The sequence below is a fragment of the Stegodyphus dumicola genome, chromosome 4 (genome assembly GCF_044657685.1).
Source record: "Stegodyphus dumicola isolate Sdum_Otavi_A_Nest chromosome 4, ASM4465768v1".
NCBI lineage: Eukaryota > Metazoa > Arthropoda > Arachnida > Araneae > Eresidae > Stegodyphus > Stegodyphus dumicola.
Genome location: NC_140771.1, coordinates 159473566 through 159491984, shown reverse-complemented (window position 1 = coordinate 159491984; position 18419 = coordinate 159473566). Strand labels below are relative to the sequence as shown.

Genomic DNA, 18419 nt, shown 5'->3' with positions numbered 1-18419 from the left:
TCGGTTAAACGTTTATAAAGTTAAACGTTTTCAGTATGGAAAAGAAAATAGGGATTAACATGTTAAGTAAGTCAGAAGAAATTTTTCCTATTTTAACGATATCCTATAACCTCTGTGTCTTTGGAAAAATTTATAGATAGTTTGCGCAAAGGATCGGTCATAGGACTTGAGTTAATCCCTATGCTTATTATTTTATTATTAAACGGATTTGCAAACAGGATAAAGTAGATTAGCTGCTAAGGTAAAGGTGAAAACTACTAATGAATAATACTTTGCAGCATTTTTAAAGAATACATTTTGAAAATATGTGTTACTGCATAAACTGAAGTTTTTACTAAGCTTTAATAAGAGCATTATTTCCATATTAAATACGTACAGAAGAAAAGAAGAAATTGAGATTGGTCTGATTTACTTGGACTATGGCAAAGAACACAAAGGCTATCTGCTTATGAGGAGAGATGCCTTCATGGAAGAAAACCACGAAGACCAACCATGTAGTCAACTCGTTCTCCTTGAACCCTGATCGAACTCGCAGCATTTAGCGGTCTTAATCATTCGACCATTGGTAGGAAAAAAAATTGTAAGGCAAACTGGTTCGTATTCACGTTATACATGAGGAAAGCCTCCTTACCACGATGAATTTCGTGGGCTTGTTCTGATTTTAGACAAGTGAAATTAGTCAGAACAGCAACATGAAGAAAACCTTAAAAACTGTTCGAACCGGATTGAAGCATGGATCTGAGAAAACCATGGAACTGCCCGACCCGGATTTTAAATCCCGGTAAAAGCTGTTTGTCAAACCTTTTATTAGGATTTGAAACCGATCGAACTACCAGTATTTATGAATTAAGGTTTGGTTACTGGTGAATGAAATAGCTCTTGAAATTAGGCTAATGCTATGTCTTGAACAATGTATTAAAGAAAATAGAAGATATGGTACTAGTAAACAGTAAAGCGTGCTAATTATAAATTTGCATGATTGGTATATGCGTTATATTTATGTCTACACCATTATGAAATACAAATACTTGTATTATATCATAAAAGTACCAAGGAAAAGAATACGTAACCTAAACAATTCTAAGTTAAATATAGGGCATTAAGAGCATCTGCTAATAATTCCAACGATGTTGAAAATTTTTATAATAATTATAAAGGAGGTATACTATATGAATTATAAAGGAGGTATACTATAATCACATGAACTCGTTGTATTATAAATTGCAACAGTTAGAGATATTATTAGAATAATTTAGCAGTCTCTATATAACTTAGCAGTTATTATTAGTTTCATGTAACTTAGCAGTTATTATAACATAGATTTAGTATAACTCTTTACAAATGATTTAATTGAAATCTAAGCTAATTGAAAAATAAGTTGCATACTAAAGATTAATTAATCTATATGAACACATTAGAAAAACCATCTTAACTAGAGTTATGATGCAAATGTTTATAAAATTTATCATTTAGATGTAAACTGCATGAATACATGTTAGAAACATCTTCTTTTAACTAGAGTTAAGCAAAAGGTTATAAAATTTATCATTTAGATATAAACTGTATGAATACAAAACAATAATATATAAATTCTAATAGGCAATATACACTATAAAAACAAATATATTGCTTGCGTACGGGTTCGTAATAGATTGAATGCACAAGTTCGATAATAGGTTAAAAAAATTTATTCTTATCAAAAGAAATTTAACAGAACGCTGGATTTTTCCTCAGAGATATTCGCTCTCAATATAATCAGTAGCTATACTTTAAACTACTAAAAACGTTAAAATACAACGCAATGCCAAGAGACAGCTAATCCGATCTCAGTCTCAGCTCCCAAAAATAACAACAGCAGCTAACTAAACAACTGACCTGAGATGTTCTCTCTCTTGCTTTTTATAGCTTTAAATCTGTCGCGAGAAATTTCTAGTAATTTCTACTTCTCGAGATTTCTGGAAAGCAAAAAGAGTGGAATTACGGTTACAGTTAACATAGTGTTCAATTACATTTATTCAATTTAAATGCGAATTATTGAGATAAACTTTCACTCAATATTAAATGCACGTGCTCCTGTATTTTTAATTTTCCGGCACAGCTTTGACTTGAATCTGTCTAGCGCTGCATTGCACGAGGAAAATCAATTTTAATCATTTTAATCATTAATTTAAAATCAATTTAATTATAATTCTACTAAAAATATCTAACTAAATACAAAATTTGTAACACTGCTCCCTTCCCAATGACTGCACGTGCCGGGCAGTACAATCTCTGGACAGGAAACCATACTTACAACTAAAGTTTCAATGCAATAATAAGCATTGCAATACAATAACGAACAACATAAACAATAATTGCAAAAAAGTAACTTAAGACAAATCAAATCCAAATCAATAAATTAGTGCACAAACTTACAAATTTAGAAACAAAAGAGGACCACGGTCTTATACTATTTACATTATATACACTGCATATAGTGAGGAGCTAGCCCGTTGTAATGAACAACTTTAGGCTTAGAATTTGATGACATCCGGATCCGAACTACGACGTAGTTCAGCCTGTTTAGGACTGTATAAAGACCATTCCAAGGTGACTTTAACGCCACTGTGAGAGCTCCCGACCTAAGGATTAACCTAACGTGATTGTAGCTCCCACAGCGGAAAAGGATGTACAGCTCTAGCTGCCGCCACAGCCCAACAGACCAACGGCATTTTTTTATAATCATAATCAAAGGGGAAAAAAAGTTTACAGATACATTGCCAAGATTGAGTTTAGACGAACTTTGCACTAAGTGCAGCGTACACATTCATATTGAAATGGGTAGATGCAATTATAAGATCAATGGTAGTTAAAATATTATCACTGGATTAAACTATTAACATAAGCTAAAAATAAAACATTAGCAGAAAAATATATACAAATCTTAATTAAGGATAACATACATCGCTATATACCTGCAGTACTGGAATAAACTAACATTAACAATATGCTGAAACCAGCTTAGGACAGAGTCCTTTTTGTCCAATCGGATTCCACAACCACGTTTTGTCACCGTCGTTGAATCGATGTCCTGTAGCTCTCGTGTCGTATTGTGTCTTCATCTTTTCCGTTGCCAAGTTGACTCGCTCGCGTGCAAACTTGTGCATCACTTCAAAATGTGCATAGAGAACATGAACACACTCCTCAGGCGATGAAAGCGCATCCGGAGGGCGACCAAACAAGAGATCGCGAGGCAGACGAAGGTTAGGACCGAAGAGCAAGAAGATGGGAAATTGCCAGTAGTCTCGTGGATTTCACTGCGGTAAGCAAGTAGAGATAGATATAACTTCTTGTTCCAGTCCTGTTGGTTTCTGGAAACTATTATCGAGAGGTTATTAAAGATGGTTCGATTAAACCTCTCTACTATGCCGTCTCACTGAGGATGTAAAGGTGTCGTTTGGTTTTTGTCAATGCTGCGTAGCTTGCAGAGTTCTTTAATTAAAGCCGAGGTAAAATTCCTTCCTTGATCGGAATATAACTGAAGAGGCACTCCGAATCTGAAAATCCAGTGCTGTATCATTATCTCTACTATTGCGACAGCCTCTAGATCAGGAATAGGATACTCTTCAGGCCATTTGGTGAAGTAATCTATAACACCCAGGATGTATTTGTTACCATCAGTTCGTGGCAGAGGTCTCAGGATGTCGAGGCGATACTTTCAAAACGTGCTCTTACAGTGTAACGTTGCAGCTTGCCTCGGCTCCGTTTCTTCGGTCCTGTCCTATCTGCACAGCCATCGCAAGATCATCCTTTGCATTACGCCAATAGAAGCGCCCACGACTCTGAAAAGTCTTCTTTATTCCGAAGTGACCTCCTGCAAGGCTGCTATATAGTTCTTTAAGGACATCCGGGATCATGGAAGTATCAGTTGCCATCGGGAAGATTTTCCGTCATCCTACTCAAATTTCTGGTACAAGACGTCGTTTCGAATATGGAGTGAGTCGCATAGAGCCTAGTATTGTTTTGTCGTAGGACTACAGATCGAAATATCCTGCCAGGTAGGTTTTTCTGCTTGAGGACTCCATTAAATTAATTATGAGTTTAATGTCACCGTCTTCCAGCTGGTCTTTTCAGACATCTTTGTCACTTCATGGGTCTCAATCAGCCGATGTTGGTGTTGTAATTTATCGTGCGACCGGACTACGCAGCTCGTATTTCACTTCCACCTTGGATCGGCAGCTTTCTGGGCAAGGTCTTCCAGACAGAGCGTTTGCGTTCCCAGGTAAGCTTCCCCTCTGATGATGGATAGTTAAAGTCGCCTGCTCGACTATATGCTACGAAAACCATGATACGATTTGATTTGATTTTGATGGATAGTTATGTCCTCAGATGCTGAAAGCAGTTTGTTGTTTTTGAAGTCCAAGGAAAAATTGTTTGCCTTAGAAAGTCCAATCCGAATATGCAAGGATCTGTAATATCCGCCACATATGTCGTGTGAGGGTAAGCGGCACTTCTAAATTTGATGTTTACGTTTAACTTCCAGTCAACCGTGGTTTTATCGCCAGGCTCAGTCTAAAGGATAATGCAAGATGGCGTCCAAATGAGTTTATCTTTAAATTGTTGAGCTAAATCTTTCCAAATAATGGCAACTTTGGCTCCTGTGTCGATGGTCATATTGCAAGGAACTCCATCGAAATGCCCATTGATGAATAGTCCATTACTGTTGCCACTCACTGCAGTAATCTTGGGCTCTTTAAAATGGAGTTTTTCATTATCCTTCAAACTCCGCTCCACGAGATCGAGATGGTCACTAATTTGTTTCATGCGTCCTTGCTGCGGAATGGTCTTATTTTCTGTGCCCTAGGGTGTTCTTCAATTCTTCCGTATATGGCCTTCAACACCACAGGGTTTTTTTCTTGTCACTTCTATTACGGCTCGAAACACTAAGTTGTATAGTTAAATCGTCTGTTTTATTTTCCGAGCCCTAGGTTGTTTCGCAGATCCGTCGCATGTGACTTGCAGTACCACATTTCCAACACTTTAGAGTTAGTTTGTTCTCAATCCTATTCCGTATCAAAGCATCGACTTGTCTGATAAATCACTTAACGAGCCACCACTTGATCCACTGGTTCCTGTATTTGAGTAGCTCTGACTGAATGTCGGTCTCTACGAGTTGCTTGCTGGGCTGCCTCGAATTTAGTGGCGTATACGTGAGCCTTTTAAAGTCCTTGACATCCGCCATTCGCAGTGCTTTCTGTATTTCGGAATCCCGGATGCCGTCGATGAAGTATTGCAGGGACAGGATTTCCCTTAATTATTTCCGAAAAGCGAGATAGGACAGTCTTTCAACATCCGTGGCGAACTCCTGGAGTGTTTCCGTGGACTTCTGTTGATGAGATTTTAACTGAAGCCTGCTTTTAAACATTTCTCTCCAATGCGCAGCTCCAACGGGCCAGATAGAGTTTCGAACTCCAGACCTTTGGCTTTCGGGAAGACTCTGAAAAATATCCTCAGCGTCTGCTCTCAGTGAAGCGGCGAGATGACAGGCCTTAGCTTGGGAATCCCATCCATTCGCATCCGCCACTATTGAAAACTGTGCCTTACACACTTGCCAGAAGGTCTTCCCATCATATGTAGGTAGATCAGTTAAAGAGGCAATTGGAAAACAAAATATTAAACAAATTTAAGCATTTCGAATATCAAAGTATGGAATCTTATTGAAATATGGAAGTTAAATGACTTCTAAATAGCATCAATGATTAAAAACTGGAAAGATGATTAACAAGTGAATAACGCATATATTAAAATAATACTGTTGTAAATTAAAGACTGCTTTAAAAAAAATTCTAGATTTTTAATAAACAGAATTTCTAAAATTAAATTAGAATAGTTTACTTAAAATGGTAAATTTAAAATAAGTTAGAACCATTTTACTTTGGAGATTTTTTAATATCTATCTAGAAAAGAAAACTAATATTAAACTGCAATACAAATTAATATTAGTATCTTCTCTCAAATCTAATACAGTGTATCCTCGCGAATTTTTCTCTCCTTTTTTTACTAATTTTATCGTCCAGAAATCCAGAGAGGAAAATTAAGCAAATAATTTAATTTCCGAAGGATGCGATTACAACAAGAACGTAACAAATAAAAAGTAGTCATGGATAAACTACATGTAACTATAAGACCATACTATTTCTAAAAAAAAAAAAAAAAAAAAAAAAAAAAAAAAAAAAAAAAAAAATTACATTCCAAATAAGAATGCATAGTAATGTAACATTATAATATCTAATAAGGTATGTTCATTTCTACTTCTCTGTAACTGAATCTCACCCCTTATTATTGTTGTCTGTGCTTCCTTAGGCCTCAAATCATTCAAAAATAATTAGAGAAGCTGAATGTACTCAGCGAAATAGACTAAATCTTAGTTCATGTGTGTTTCGCTGTGATTGGTTGGTTCCCGTATTAGGCTAGCATAAAGTTCAACAGTTAGAAGAAAAATTTCGGTGTGATCTTCGCAGGTAGTTTGAGAGGGTTTTTCTTTCTTAGTAAAACAGAAACGGTCGCTACGCGGACGAATTCATTTTAAAATTTAGAGAAGCTCCTTCACTGAACGCATCGAGGAAGGGGACAATTACGTGAATATTCTTATAATTTTCAGAATCTGACTCTGAAAAGCTATAGCGAAAAATACGTGAAGAAATACGGTGTTTGATAGATTGATGACAAATTTTGTGTTTGTCAAAACTGACATCTATATCAACAAATAAAATCTGTGACTTGAACTTTTTTGCAGGAAGACTTCGAACTCGTTGGAAGCAGTAACAAGTTCTAGTTCATTATTCTTTTAAGCGAAATATAAACGAAAATAGATGTTTGTAGTCTCACTCAATTATCCCTTTTATAAGAATAAATGAATTTTTGAAGCAACCATGTTCTTCTTGGAAATTCAAACTTTTAGAATAAAGGGAAAATCACAAGCAAAGTCGTGCAGTTCACAGTTTTCTAGCATTTCCTTTGTTGAATTTAACCTTTGCCTATTAAAGTGAGGGAAGGAAAAGTTGGCTATTGTTCGTTGTTCTCGTGCAGTTGGCTCATTGATAAGACCCCCGTTAATTAAATTTCATACAGCTGGTACACTACCCTATTTTACTTGCTATCATAAATTAGGCGTTTGGAGCACCTTTGAAATTCAATATATTCCATCATGTTTTATGAGATCTTTTATATGTTTTAAAAGAACTTATAAATATAGTGCAACTAGCGTATAGAAGAAGAAGACGAAGGAAAAAATTGCAAGTAAAGACGTCCCCCATCAATTCTGTCTTTCTTGTTCCTTTCTTTCTTTCTTTTCCTCCCTCCTTATTTACTTTCTGGTGGAACGAATACTTGCTTTCATAAATTAAAACGGTTTAAGCGAAGTAGGACTCACGCTTTCACCTGGTTTAGCTTTTGATTTCCGATATTTATTACCCATTTTCTTTCGGCAATTTATTTTACAAATTTCTTTTTGCCTTCGAATATTAGCGTTGGATGCCTCTCGTGCATTTGGCTTCACACTCATTTGGTTTTAAATATCACGTTATAAACAAAAATGCATGAAAATATTTTGCGGCAAATTAGAATAATGACTTACGGCTGAAAATAGAATTGCATCATACTTTTGTTTCGTCCTAAAATTTCTTTATAATGTTAAGTGTAACAAACCAACAGGCATTCATCTCGCAATGTTTCCTGTTTCAACAATGGCGTTTTGAAAAGAAGATAAAACGGGACGAATCAGAAAACCACCATAAAATTTGTTCTTTAGGAATGGTCAAATCACATGATTGTTTTGGTACTTAAAAAAAAAATATAAATAAATAAATAAAAAGCGAAGAGTTTAAAAAAAAAAAATCCCTTACTTAACTTTTGTGCGAGAGAACTGGAAACGAAAGCTGAATTGGGAATAACAATCAAGGGATATTTGTGGTTCTGGTTGGGTTGGGAAAGGCTCAATCGCAGCATCACTTTTTTCAAAGAGCCCACATTTTTCCTTTTTTTATGAAAGTAAAACAGGCTTCGGAGAAGGGGCTTCCTTAAATCTGGCGCCATAGGTCCAGTCCTTGTGGATTTAGACAGTGGGATCACTAGAGATTTAGAGATTATTTTGAAAATCTCCAGAAACTATTTCCATCTAGCTCACTATTTAATTTACGTTTCTTCTCTTAGATGTGAATTTTTGCATTTAATTGAACTGTATCAACGGAATGCCCGATCAGAGATAGTTTCAACGAGGAAAAAGCTAACAGCTATTTTAATAATCAGTATTGGCGCTAAAGCTTTCTGTGTCCATTCCTGAATCTTCTAGAACAGAACGTAAAAGAATATGGGCACATATATTTTTATTGTCTTCAATCTGTGTTTATGCATTTATAAGGATACAATATATTGCATATCTCTGATTAATGCAGAATTCTTAATATTGTATTTCTTTTAAATATAGAATGCAAAGTGCTGTTGTTAGAGATTTAACAAAAAGAAGAAGCGGGTAAGTAATTTATATAATTTATCTCGAAATACGTTTACATTTATTTATTTATTTATTCAAAAAAAAAAAAGGACATACAATTTCATTAATATAGTGTATTTGTTAAAATTTACAACATTTAAAGTACACAGATGAAAAGGCCTTTTTATGTAAAGTCCGGTTAATGATATCTAGCATATGAAACAAGCCGTTTATGTTACTTAAAAATACAAAATATTATTATTTAAAAAAAAAAGTTAATTCGAATTTACTTTGTAATTACATTCAATCTGGCTGCCGAGTAGATCTTAATCAATCCATTAGTTTCTGTTATAACAAGAAACCTTACTTTTTTTTTTTTTTAATGAAATTCACCCAAAAATTATATGCAAATATAATGGATCGTTACATCTTTTCTTTTTTAATAGCTTAGTTATACCGTTCTAAAAATATTAAAATGTCTACATCGCTCGACCGATAATTCGTGATTTTGTAACACGTTAATACAGTGTGACAATTATATAACTACATGAAAAAACACATGATAACTTTTGAACTATTGGCGAGATTCAGTTAGAACTTAACGATTGAATGCAGGGCATGTTGGAAATTTGTTTGAGCATGCGTATTCATATTGTTGTTCATTTTTCGTTGCAAATGTCGAAATACAGCATTTACGCATTGTCAAAGCCTAACGTTCGAGAAATAACAGTTGCGGCTCAAAGGAAATTTGCTACCGAATACAAGCTGAAGTCGGTCCCAGTGTTATAACACTAAAAAAATTGATTAAAAAGTTCGAGAGAACTGGTAGTGCTTGTGATGACGATGTTGACAAAATTGGTCACCCAGCAAGTGTGAAAACGCCTAAAAATATCGAGAAAACTCGAACTGTCTTTTAAAATAGCCCAAGGACATCGATTAGACGAGCTTTGCAACAGGTCGGAATCAACCGGGAGACTTCGCGACACATTATTGCTCAAGATCTGCATCTCTTTCCGTACAAAATTCAAACTCATCAGTCATTGAACACCATTTCCATTGAACAACGTTTGTGTTTCACCAACACTATTGTTGATATGATTGACTAACAAAAATTTGATGTGAATATGGTTTGGTTTAGAGACGAAGCCCATTCATTTGGATGGGTACGTCAATAGGTAGAATCGCCGCATTTGGGGGACTGAAAACACTCATTTAGCGATCGAGAAGTCTCACTCCAAACGGCTAGCAGTTTGGTGTGCAATGTTAAGTCGCGGAATAATTTGTGCAATATTTATTGCAGGCACGGTGACTGCTGAACATTATGTCAAAATTTTAGAAAATGATGTTATCCCTCTTATCCAAGTTAACCCAGATTTCGAAAAGATGTGACTCATGCAAGACAAAACACAACTCCATCGGACTAACAGAGTTTCTGAAGTCCTGGAAGAGCACTTTGAAGAGCACATTCTGGCTTTGGGGTACGCAGAGGCCACAGGAATGGGACTCGTTTGGCCACCATATTCTCTTGATCTCAACCTCTTATAACTCATTTTTGTGGGACAATATTAAAGTTAAGGTTTACGCAAATAACCCCAAAACGATCGCTGAGCTCAAAACATCCATTCAGAAGGTCATGGAAATGACTGATGTCTCGACACTTCAGCGAGTTTTGGCTCTTCGTCTGGCCCACGTCATAGCCATTGATGGCAAGCATATCGAACATGCCATAAATTAAATCCGAATATATGAAGTCACTTTTCAAATCTTCAAATTTGAATACAATTTTTGAACTCTGCAGTTTTTGAAAATTTGATTTTTTATTTCACATAGCTCAATAATTGTCACCCTGATCACAATAATATAGTAAATACTAGAGGGATTAAGAAGATTTAAGTGGCACGTACTTTAAAATACTTTTTTTTAGTCCAAAGGGACTTGAGTCCCGAAGGACTATTGCTTTCGTTTTGGCATTTTGCGTCGGACTCATAAATGTCGGTTCACTTTTCAAACTGTTGCAATAAAATGTTAGAGTCCTGCATTATATTTGAAGAAATTAAATAATGAAAATCTGCGTAAATGTATGTATATTTCTCACATTGTCATAAAATAACGGTACATAGAGTCATCGAATTTTGAATAACGTAATCCTCCAACGAATATGAGCATGTGGAAGACCAAATTTGAAATTTGAAATTTGTTTTATGATCGATTCCTATTTTTTAAAACTTTGACGAATTTTTGATTAACAAACTCAAGGATTTCAAAGCGAGCAATGGCAATGTTGTGCAGAAAAAATATTTATATCTCCAGCGCGTGAGTCTCTGTATCGGAAATTCTAAAGATATGCTCGTTTTAAAACTATTTTGCGATATTGCTGTTGCACTGGATCTTATGGTTTAAGTGCGAAGAACATGATATTTAATAAAGAAAGGTAACACACAAAATGTTAAAAAACGCCCCTTTGGACGTAATTTAAAATCTGAAACATTTCAGATTTTTTCCCCCATTATTATTATTATTATTATTATTATTTTGTTTTGTTTTGTTTTTTGTATGAATTTGCTTTTTACGTTGATAGCATTCTAATCTAAAATATAAGAAGATTTAATGCTTAATTTAAATGATAAGGCATTTAAATTAAATTATATTATAAATGTATTTACAAAACAAATGAGCCTGTTTGGTAGTTTTTATTAATTTATTTTCAGTGCTTTTTAATATTTATTATTGCTTTTGTAGTTGATTATATTATGTTCTATATTCCAGGTACATGAATTCAGGTTTAGAAACTGAATCTGAAACTAATTTTAGTCACAGAAGGAGACATCACAGAAGGTAATATAATAATTTCAGATTGGTATCCTTTGTATGTGCAGATATTTTTATTGTAAGATAAGGATGATAAGCATTTTCGATTACCCAAATATTGCAAGAATATATGCTTTCGTTTAAACTATTTTTTCAGACATCGATCGAGATCGAGATCTCCAGACAGCAAAAGCGTTCTACCTCAGGAAATCAAAAGATACATTGAGTAAGTTTCACAGGTATTTCCATTATTCGAGTATCAAAATATAAAATGACTGCAAAAATATATATACCATATTTACTCTAGTATAAGACCCGTCTCTGCCATCAACTGCCATATTTACTCGAATATAAGACCCATCTCTTTTTTTTAGCCCAAAAAGAAGATCTATTAGTCGCGAAATGGGATTTTGCGTAGGTTCACTATAGATGCCCGTTTCACTTTTCAAGTTGTTGCTGCCAAATATTTTCGCCCTGCATTATATTTTAAGAAATTAAATAATGAAGAATCTGCATGAATGTATGTATGTTTCTCGCATTGTGAAAAAGCAACGGTATCTAGAGCCATGGAATTTTGAATAATGTAGTCCTCCGCCCAAATACGGGTACCCGGAAGGCCGAATTTGGAATTTGCTTTATTGTCTATTTCATATTTTGTAAAACTTTACCGAATTTTTAATTAAAAAATTCAACGATTTCAAAGCCAGCAATGGCAATACTCTACTTAAAAAAAAAAAAATTATCCCCAGCGCGCGTAACTGTATGTCGGAAATTTTACAGATATGCTGTTTTTAAATATTTTTATTATCCCAAATGTTCTCGAAACGTCTATGTATGTGTAAACAAACAAACGCCCCTTTGTGCGTAATATAAAATCTGAAGGCTTTCAGATTTATTTTAAAACTAGGTAGGTACTACAATCAAGTATTTTAATAAATTTAGTTGCAAAGCGAGACAAACTATACATGTAATTATAATGTGCAATAGAAACTCCCTACACACACACACCGATTAACCGAAAACAACAACCACGGTTAATTCAAAATCAAGATTAAATCGACAACAGTTTAAAAATGAAAAGGGGAAAACACGAAAGATGAATATCCTATGTTATAATTAACGGAAAAATACTATTCAGAAATTACCTGTATTTTAAAGATCTAATTTGGACACAAAGCTCAAATTGATTACGTAAATTACAAATTAGAATTTAAAACAGAATACTATATTACTATTGTATTTTGATAGGAGTCAATAGAAAATACAAAATTAACGACTGTACATTTAATTTATTTGTAAGATTTAGTAATTTATTTTGAACAAAAGATTAAACAACGTATTCCAGATTACACACAATTAAATTACGTATAAAGCAATAATAGAAAAACAATTCGTAAATACTGCGACATCATCTGCTATCAACCTGTCATTACACGTTATATTTCCCGTAGAAATTTTGCTTCCTTCTGTTTGTTTGTAATAATCTTTTTTCGATCGTTTGATAGCAAGAAAAACATTTTTTTTTTTTTTTTTTTTTTTTTAGATGTAGAGTCATTAGGATTTTTTTTGGAAGCAGGCAAGATGAAAAATTAACAAACGCCTTTGTCGGGAATCGAACCACCGATCTCTGGAAAACCGGCCCAGCGTGCAGAACCACTACACCACGAAGGCACGCTAGGAAGGCGAGAGAAATACCTTTTAAAGGGCGACTGTCTTTTTTAAGGGGGGGACCCAATCGCCAAATCCTGGGTGTGGAGAGTCATCATCCACAATCCTTTTAGTTCGGGCGCCACTGTATAGTCATTAGGGTTTTTTTTTTTTTTTTTTTTTTTTTTTGAAAGCAGACAAGATGAAAAATTAGCAAACGCCTTCGGCGGGAATCGAACCACGGACCTCTGGAATACCGGCCCAGCGTGCAGAACCACTACACCACGAAGGCACGCTAGAAAGGCGGGAGAAATACCTTATATAGGTAAGACCCAGTTACTCAGTAGTCAAATGAATATAAAGTACATAACTACCACTACACTATACTGGTTACTTGAATGCGGATAATAACGTATTATTAATTTTCCTATTTTTTTCCCTTTACCAAAATAAAGTATTATATTTAATTAGGTAGCATGCCTTTCATTTTAATCAGAACATGCTGTTATCAAATACCCGCTTACCTTTTTACCCTAAAATGTCTTATTTTCCCGTAAATACAGAAGTTTATGGTGTAGGCAATGTCAGTTATTACAAAACACTAAACAGAAATAAAAAATAAAGAAATTTCAGGCTAAAAGTTAAAAGAAGAATTGAGTTTTAATAATAAATGAATAAATGGTTACACACGGGAAGGAAAAAAATTCAGTCATATACACAAAACTGCACTATAATTACCCAGCACTAGAATGTATAATAGATAAAATTTTTATAAATCCCGACCTCCCACAAAGTTATTTCTATTCTAATTTCTTAAACAGTTTCGACAATTTAGAGTGTTATAATAATCCATCATCCATCAACTGCTGATGTCACATTAAAAACTATGGCTTATATTACTCACTAACTTAGGCCAGCTATGGCTAAACGGCCAAAACTGCAAATTTACAATATTCTCAATATTAGCGCAAAACGAGAATAGATTAGAATGCACCGGTTTTCTTCATATTACCAACACCCTTTAAAATATCATCCTTTAAGAAATTCCTCCTTGGGCATACAGATATAGATTACCTTGCTATTAATAATTAACCGAATGTGACCTTATCATTATTCGTTATTATATATATATGTAATTCGTTGATTTTGTTAGCTTTAATTTCAAAGCATATTTATGTCTCTTATACCTCCCCCCCAAAAAATTATAATTCAGCGCTCACATTTAATTTCTTTTCCTTAATATAAAAATTATGATTTTTTAAAGATTTTTACTTTTTAATATATAAACAGTGTGATTCAAAAGTATCTGACAAGAATGTAAAAAGTACGAAAATCGAAATGAGCAGTTTTGTAACGGAAAGTTTATGTAGAAATAACGCGTTGAGATAATACAAGGTGCTGCTGAGTGGTAAATAAAAGCATAATTCGTGATTTCACGGGCTACACGTAAAAAGAGCGTACAGATATGTATTTTATTTTAATTTTTGGGCTTGCGAAGCCCAAAAAAGTACTCGAAAATCTTTTTCTTTACCCACTTTGTGAAGCTTCTCCATTTTAGAAAAATTTATTGAAATTTTCATTTTTTCCTACGTTAGTATAATTTTAGTAAACCATGCTTTTATGTTTTTAGCTACAACTTGATTGATCCAACGTGTCTGACTGAAGAAGAGAAACGTGATATAAAATACACAAAGATACCGTAAGTCTTCAACATAACATTTATAAATTGAGTAAAAATGTCATTAATGTTATGTTCTTAATTTCCTTTTATATAAAAATATAAACTTGTGGGTTGATTAGCCTCGTCTTTTGGCTGATAAATTGCTAGTATTTCAAAGTAATTGTAAAACATGCACGCCGATCAGTAGGCTACAGCAAAGTAATTATTTCCGTAGATATACTGCCTATTTATATTCAAATTTGAACCCTCCCAAATTAGAATTTTGTCTGGCACCTAAAGCGTTGCAATTTTCACCTATCTCACGGCAATCTGAAAAGCCTGCTTTCTCAAGATCTTACGTGCTGTTTTTAGCATCAAACCATCAATGCTCTTTTTCTTGAATATTTAATGGTTTCCAGCAATAATGTTATCTGTGTCTTCAAGATCTTAACTTGCTGTAGATTTAACTTCAAAATATGCTTTGCAACAGCCGATTTTTGTTGCTGAAATAATTATACACTCTTTTGCAAAAAAAAATCGAAGCACCATGAAGGAAGTGGTTGTTTTTTATGAAACTGAACATGTGTAGCTACCGTTGCTACCAACATCTTTGCACAACACTGCCTGTACGCTGCAGGTGGCGGCCTATTGCTCGGTATGACCATCCAACTTCGCGCAACTCTACAATGTGACCCATGGAGGTAGGAAAGGACTTCCTACCTGCATGATGTGACCACATTCGAAGTCGCTTAGTTGTCTGTAAGGTCTTCATCATGGCATCTTTAGTTGCTTCTTTACGGAATTACAATGGCAGCAACAAAAAAAGATAAATTTCCCGCCTCTGTTAATGGTTTTATACTTTGCGAATTGCGCACTATAAATTCGCGCTACGATCGCAATTCCTGTTCATTTGCCTTGAAACTTTGATCATTTGCATGTTCGATCAAGATGTTTTTACATACCAAATTTCGTCACGATCACAAAAGTCCTTCTTGGTGCTTCGATTTTTTTGCAAAAGAGTGTTCATGCTATTATGTTCTTTCACTGCAGCTGTTACATTCCTTCTTATTTGTCCGATTCTGCAAACTGATTCAATGCAATTTTATTCCTACGTACAATATTCGTCTTCAGTCCAACGTTATTTTAAATTCACATTTATTGTTATTTTTTTTTTATGTGTACATAGGGTGCACCGAAATTCTAGGCATCTTAGGCATTTTTAAATAGTTTTTTTTTTTTTTTTTTTTTTTTTATATATATATATTACTAAAGGGGGACAAATATTATCTAACAGAAATTATAACATCTAGCTGGCCTCTTTAGAATCAATAGATAGTATGTCCATCAAACACACTGCTGTAAAATATATTAACTTAGTGTTACTTAGTGTTAATATATTTAACACCCAGTCACACATCCAAACAATAGCAATCTATCAGCTAATTATGTAGCAATATATCCCAAATAATTGTAGTTCTTTTTTAATTGATTAAAGTACAAAAATCCACAGCAGTTACTTAATTATTATTTCATTTCATCTTTTCAGAGCAGACAGTCGTCTGTTCAAGATACGATATTCATCAAACCAAGGACAGCTACAAGGAAATCAAGCATCTATGAGGTTGATTCTTTTCTATATTTGAATATTTTCAACAATGTACTTTATCTTAAATGAAGGAATATGACCTGGAATTTATATGCTCCTTACATATGCTCCTCTTGAAAAATCTGCCAAAAATAAATGCTTTTCGGACGTGTTCAAAGCTGTTTAACCTTAATTATAGCCAATATTCTTTCTTGGTTAGAAATATTACTGATATCACCTCTTACATATTTCCTTCTTGCATATTTGATTTGAACATAAATCTACTGTTGATTTTTACGTACCATTAATATTAGCGATGGTAATATTCTCAATTTGATAAATAAAAGTAAAAATTAATCAGCATTCAACAAAGAAGATGTTTCAAATGCAAAATAAAAAGGACGTAAAATCAATTAGTAATTATAACTAACCCTTCGCTGCAAGATCAAAGAACAAATATCAGATCATTTATATGTAAAATTAAAAATAGTCAAATCTGTGTATGTAAATGAGTTTCATGTGCACATTTAAAAGCAGTTAAATTTGCATGTGACGGGTTTTTTCCCTTTTGCTTTTGTTAGCCCAAAGGCGCAATTTGCCGAGAAGGGCTATTAATTTCGTTTTGGCATTTTGCGTTGGTTCACTATAAAAGGCGAATCACTTTTTAAATTGTTGCCACCAAACATTAGAGCCCTGTATTATATTTAAAGAAATTAAATAAAGAAGAATTTGCATAAAGTATGTATGTTTCTCGCATTGTGATAAAACAACGGTACCTAGAGCCGACAAATTTTGAATAACGTACGCCTCTACCCGAATATGGGCATCTGGAAGCCGGAATTTGGAATTTGTTTTATTACCTATTTCATATTTTGTAAAGCATTTATGCGTTTTTTATTAAGACACTCAACGATTTAAAAGCCAACAATGTAGTAGCAACACTATACGGGGGAAAAAAAAAAAAATATTTCCATCGCGCGAGACTGTGTATCGAAAATTCTACATATATGCTCTTTTAAATATTTTGTGATATTGCTGTTAAATTGAATTTTATAGTTTAAGTGCGAAGGACATGATATTTAATAAATAAAGGTAACACAAAACGATAAAAAAACGCCCCTTTGGGCGTAATATAAAATCTGAAAGCTTTCTTTTATATATATATATATATATATATCATTTAATACAAAATAAAAGAATAAATTAATAAAAACAATATATATTTTATACTTTGACATGAAATTTCAGAGTTTGTTTTAATTTCTGAAGTACATATTTCCCCTTCGAATAGGAGCAAACACCTCTACTGAAATTCCTTCTCCTGAAATTTCTGAATAAAAATCTTTAGAATTTGGCCTTTTGGGACTGAATGGACAGATACTTTTTTAATAATAAATAATTATTTTAACAATTATTTTATTTATAATCACATTTTATTTTCATAATAATTACATTTGCTTTGTGACCATTTCCTGTTAATTTTAATATTAATTCCAGGAAATCAATTTTTAGACATTTTCATTACTTTCTTTCGTAAATAATTTGATTAACTATTTATTTAGAAAATTTCCAATCATAAAGATGCTTTTTAAAGCAACATATAAAAAAAGAAATTAATTTTCAAAATATGACACTAAAATAAAGTTCTAAATGATTCCCTTTCTGAAAGCAATGGAACGAGTTAACGGTATTTTAATTGTAACTTAAAAATTGCCAAATATTAAAAACTATTTTCTTTTAAATTTTACGTGATTTTGAAAATCACACAATTTACTTTTTTTCTGACATAGTAAGTAGAAAAGTAACATACAGACATATATATATATATATATATATATATATATATATATACACATAGAGAAAAAGAGAGAAAGAAAGACATAGAAAAATATGTAAAATATAGAATAACAGAGAATATAGAAAAATAATATAGATATGTGTGTGTGTAGAAAAATAGTAAATGTATATATATAAATATAGCTTCAGCACAAGTTTTAGGCTTTTTTAGTATATAATTCTTGCCTTTTTATACATGTGTATATATATATATATAATAATAATTACAGTAATCATAATAATTTTTATATATAATTAAATGATATATAAAAATAAAATAACATAAATAAAAAATATAAATAAATAAATAAAAATATCAGTAATTAATAATTTATACATATATATATATATATTAATTATTTAATTTTATATATACATATTTAATAATATATATATATATATATATTAATATA

General features: G+C 33.0%; 1 protein-coding gene across 3 annotated transcripts in view; it reads left to right on the top strand.

The window, feature by feature from the left end:
* LOC118194746 (band 4.1-like protein 4A) overlaps window positions 1–18419 on the top strand; it is a 342463-nt gene that overhangs the window by 293494 nt on the left and 30550 nt on the right. For all 3 annotated transcript variants that reach the window (XM_085815671.1, XM_085815672.1, XM_085815673.1), the window contains exons 19-23: window positions 8465–8509; window positions 11237–11305; window positions 11436–11504; window positions 14556–14624; window positions 16132–16206. In XM_085815671.1, coding sequence (XP_085671797.1) covers window positions 8465–8509; window positions 11237–11305; window positions 11436–11504; window positions 14556–14624; window positions 16132–16206 — 327 coding nt within the window. The remainder of the gene's footprint in view (window positions 1–8464; window positions 8510–11236; window positions 11306–11435; window positions 11505–14555; window positions 14625–16131; window positions 16207–18419) is intronic.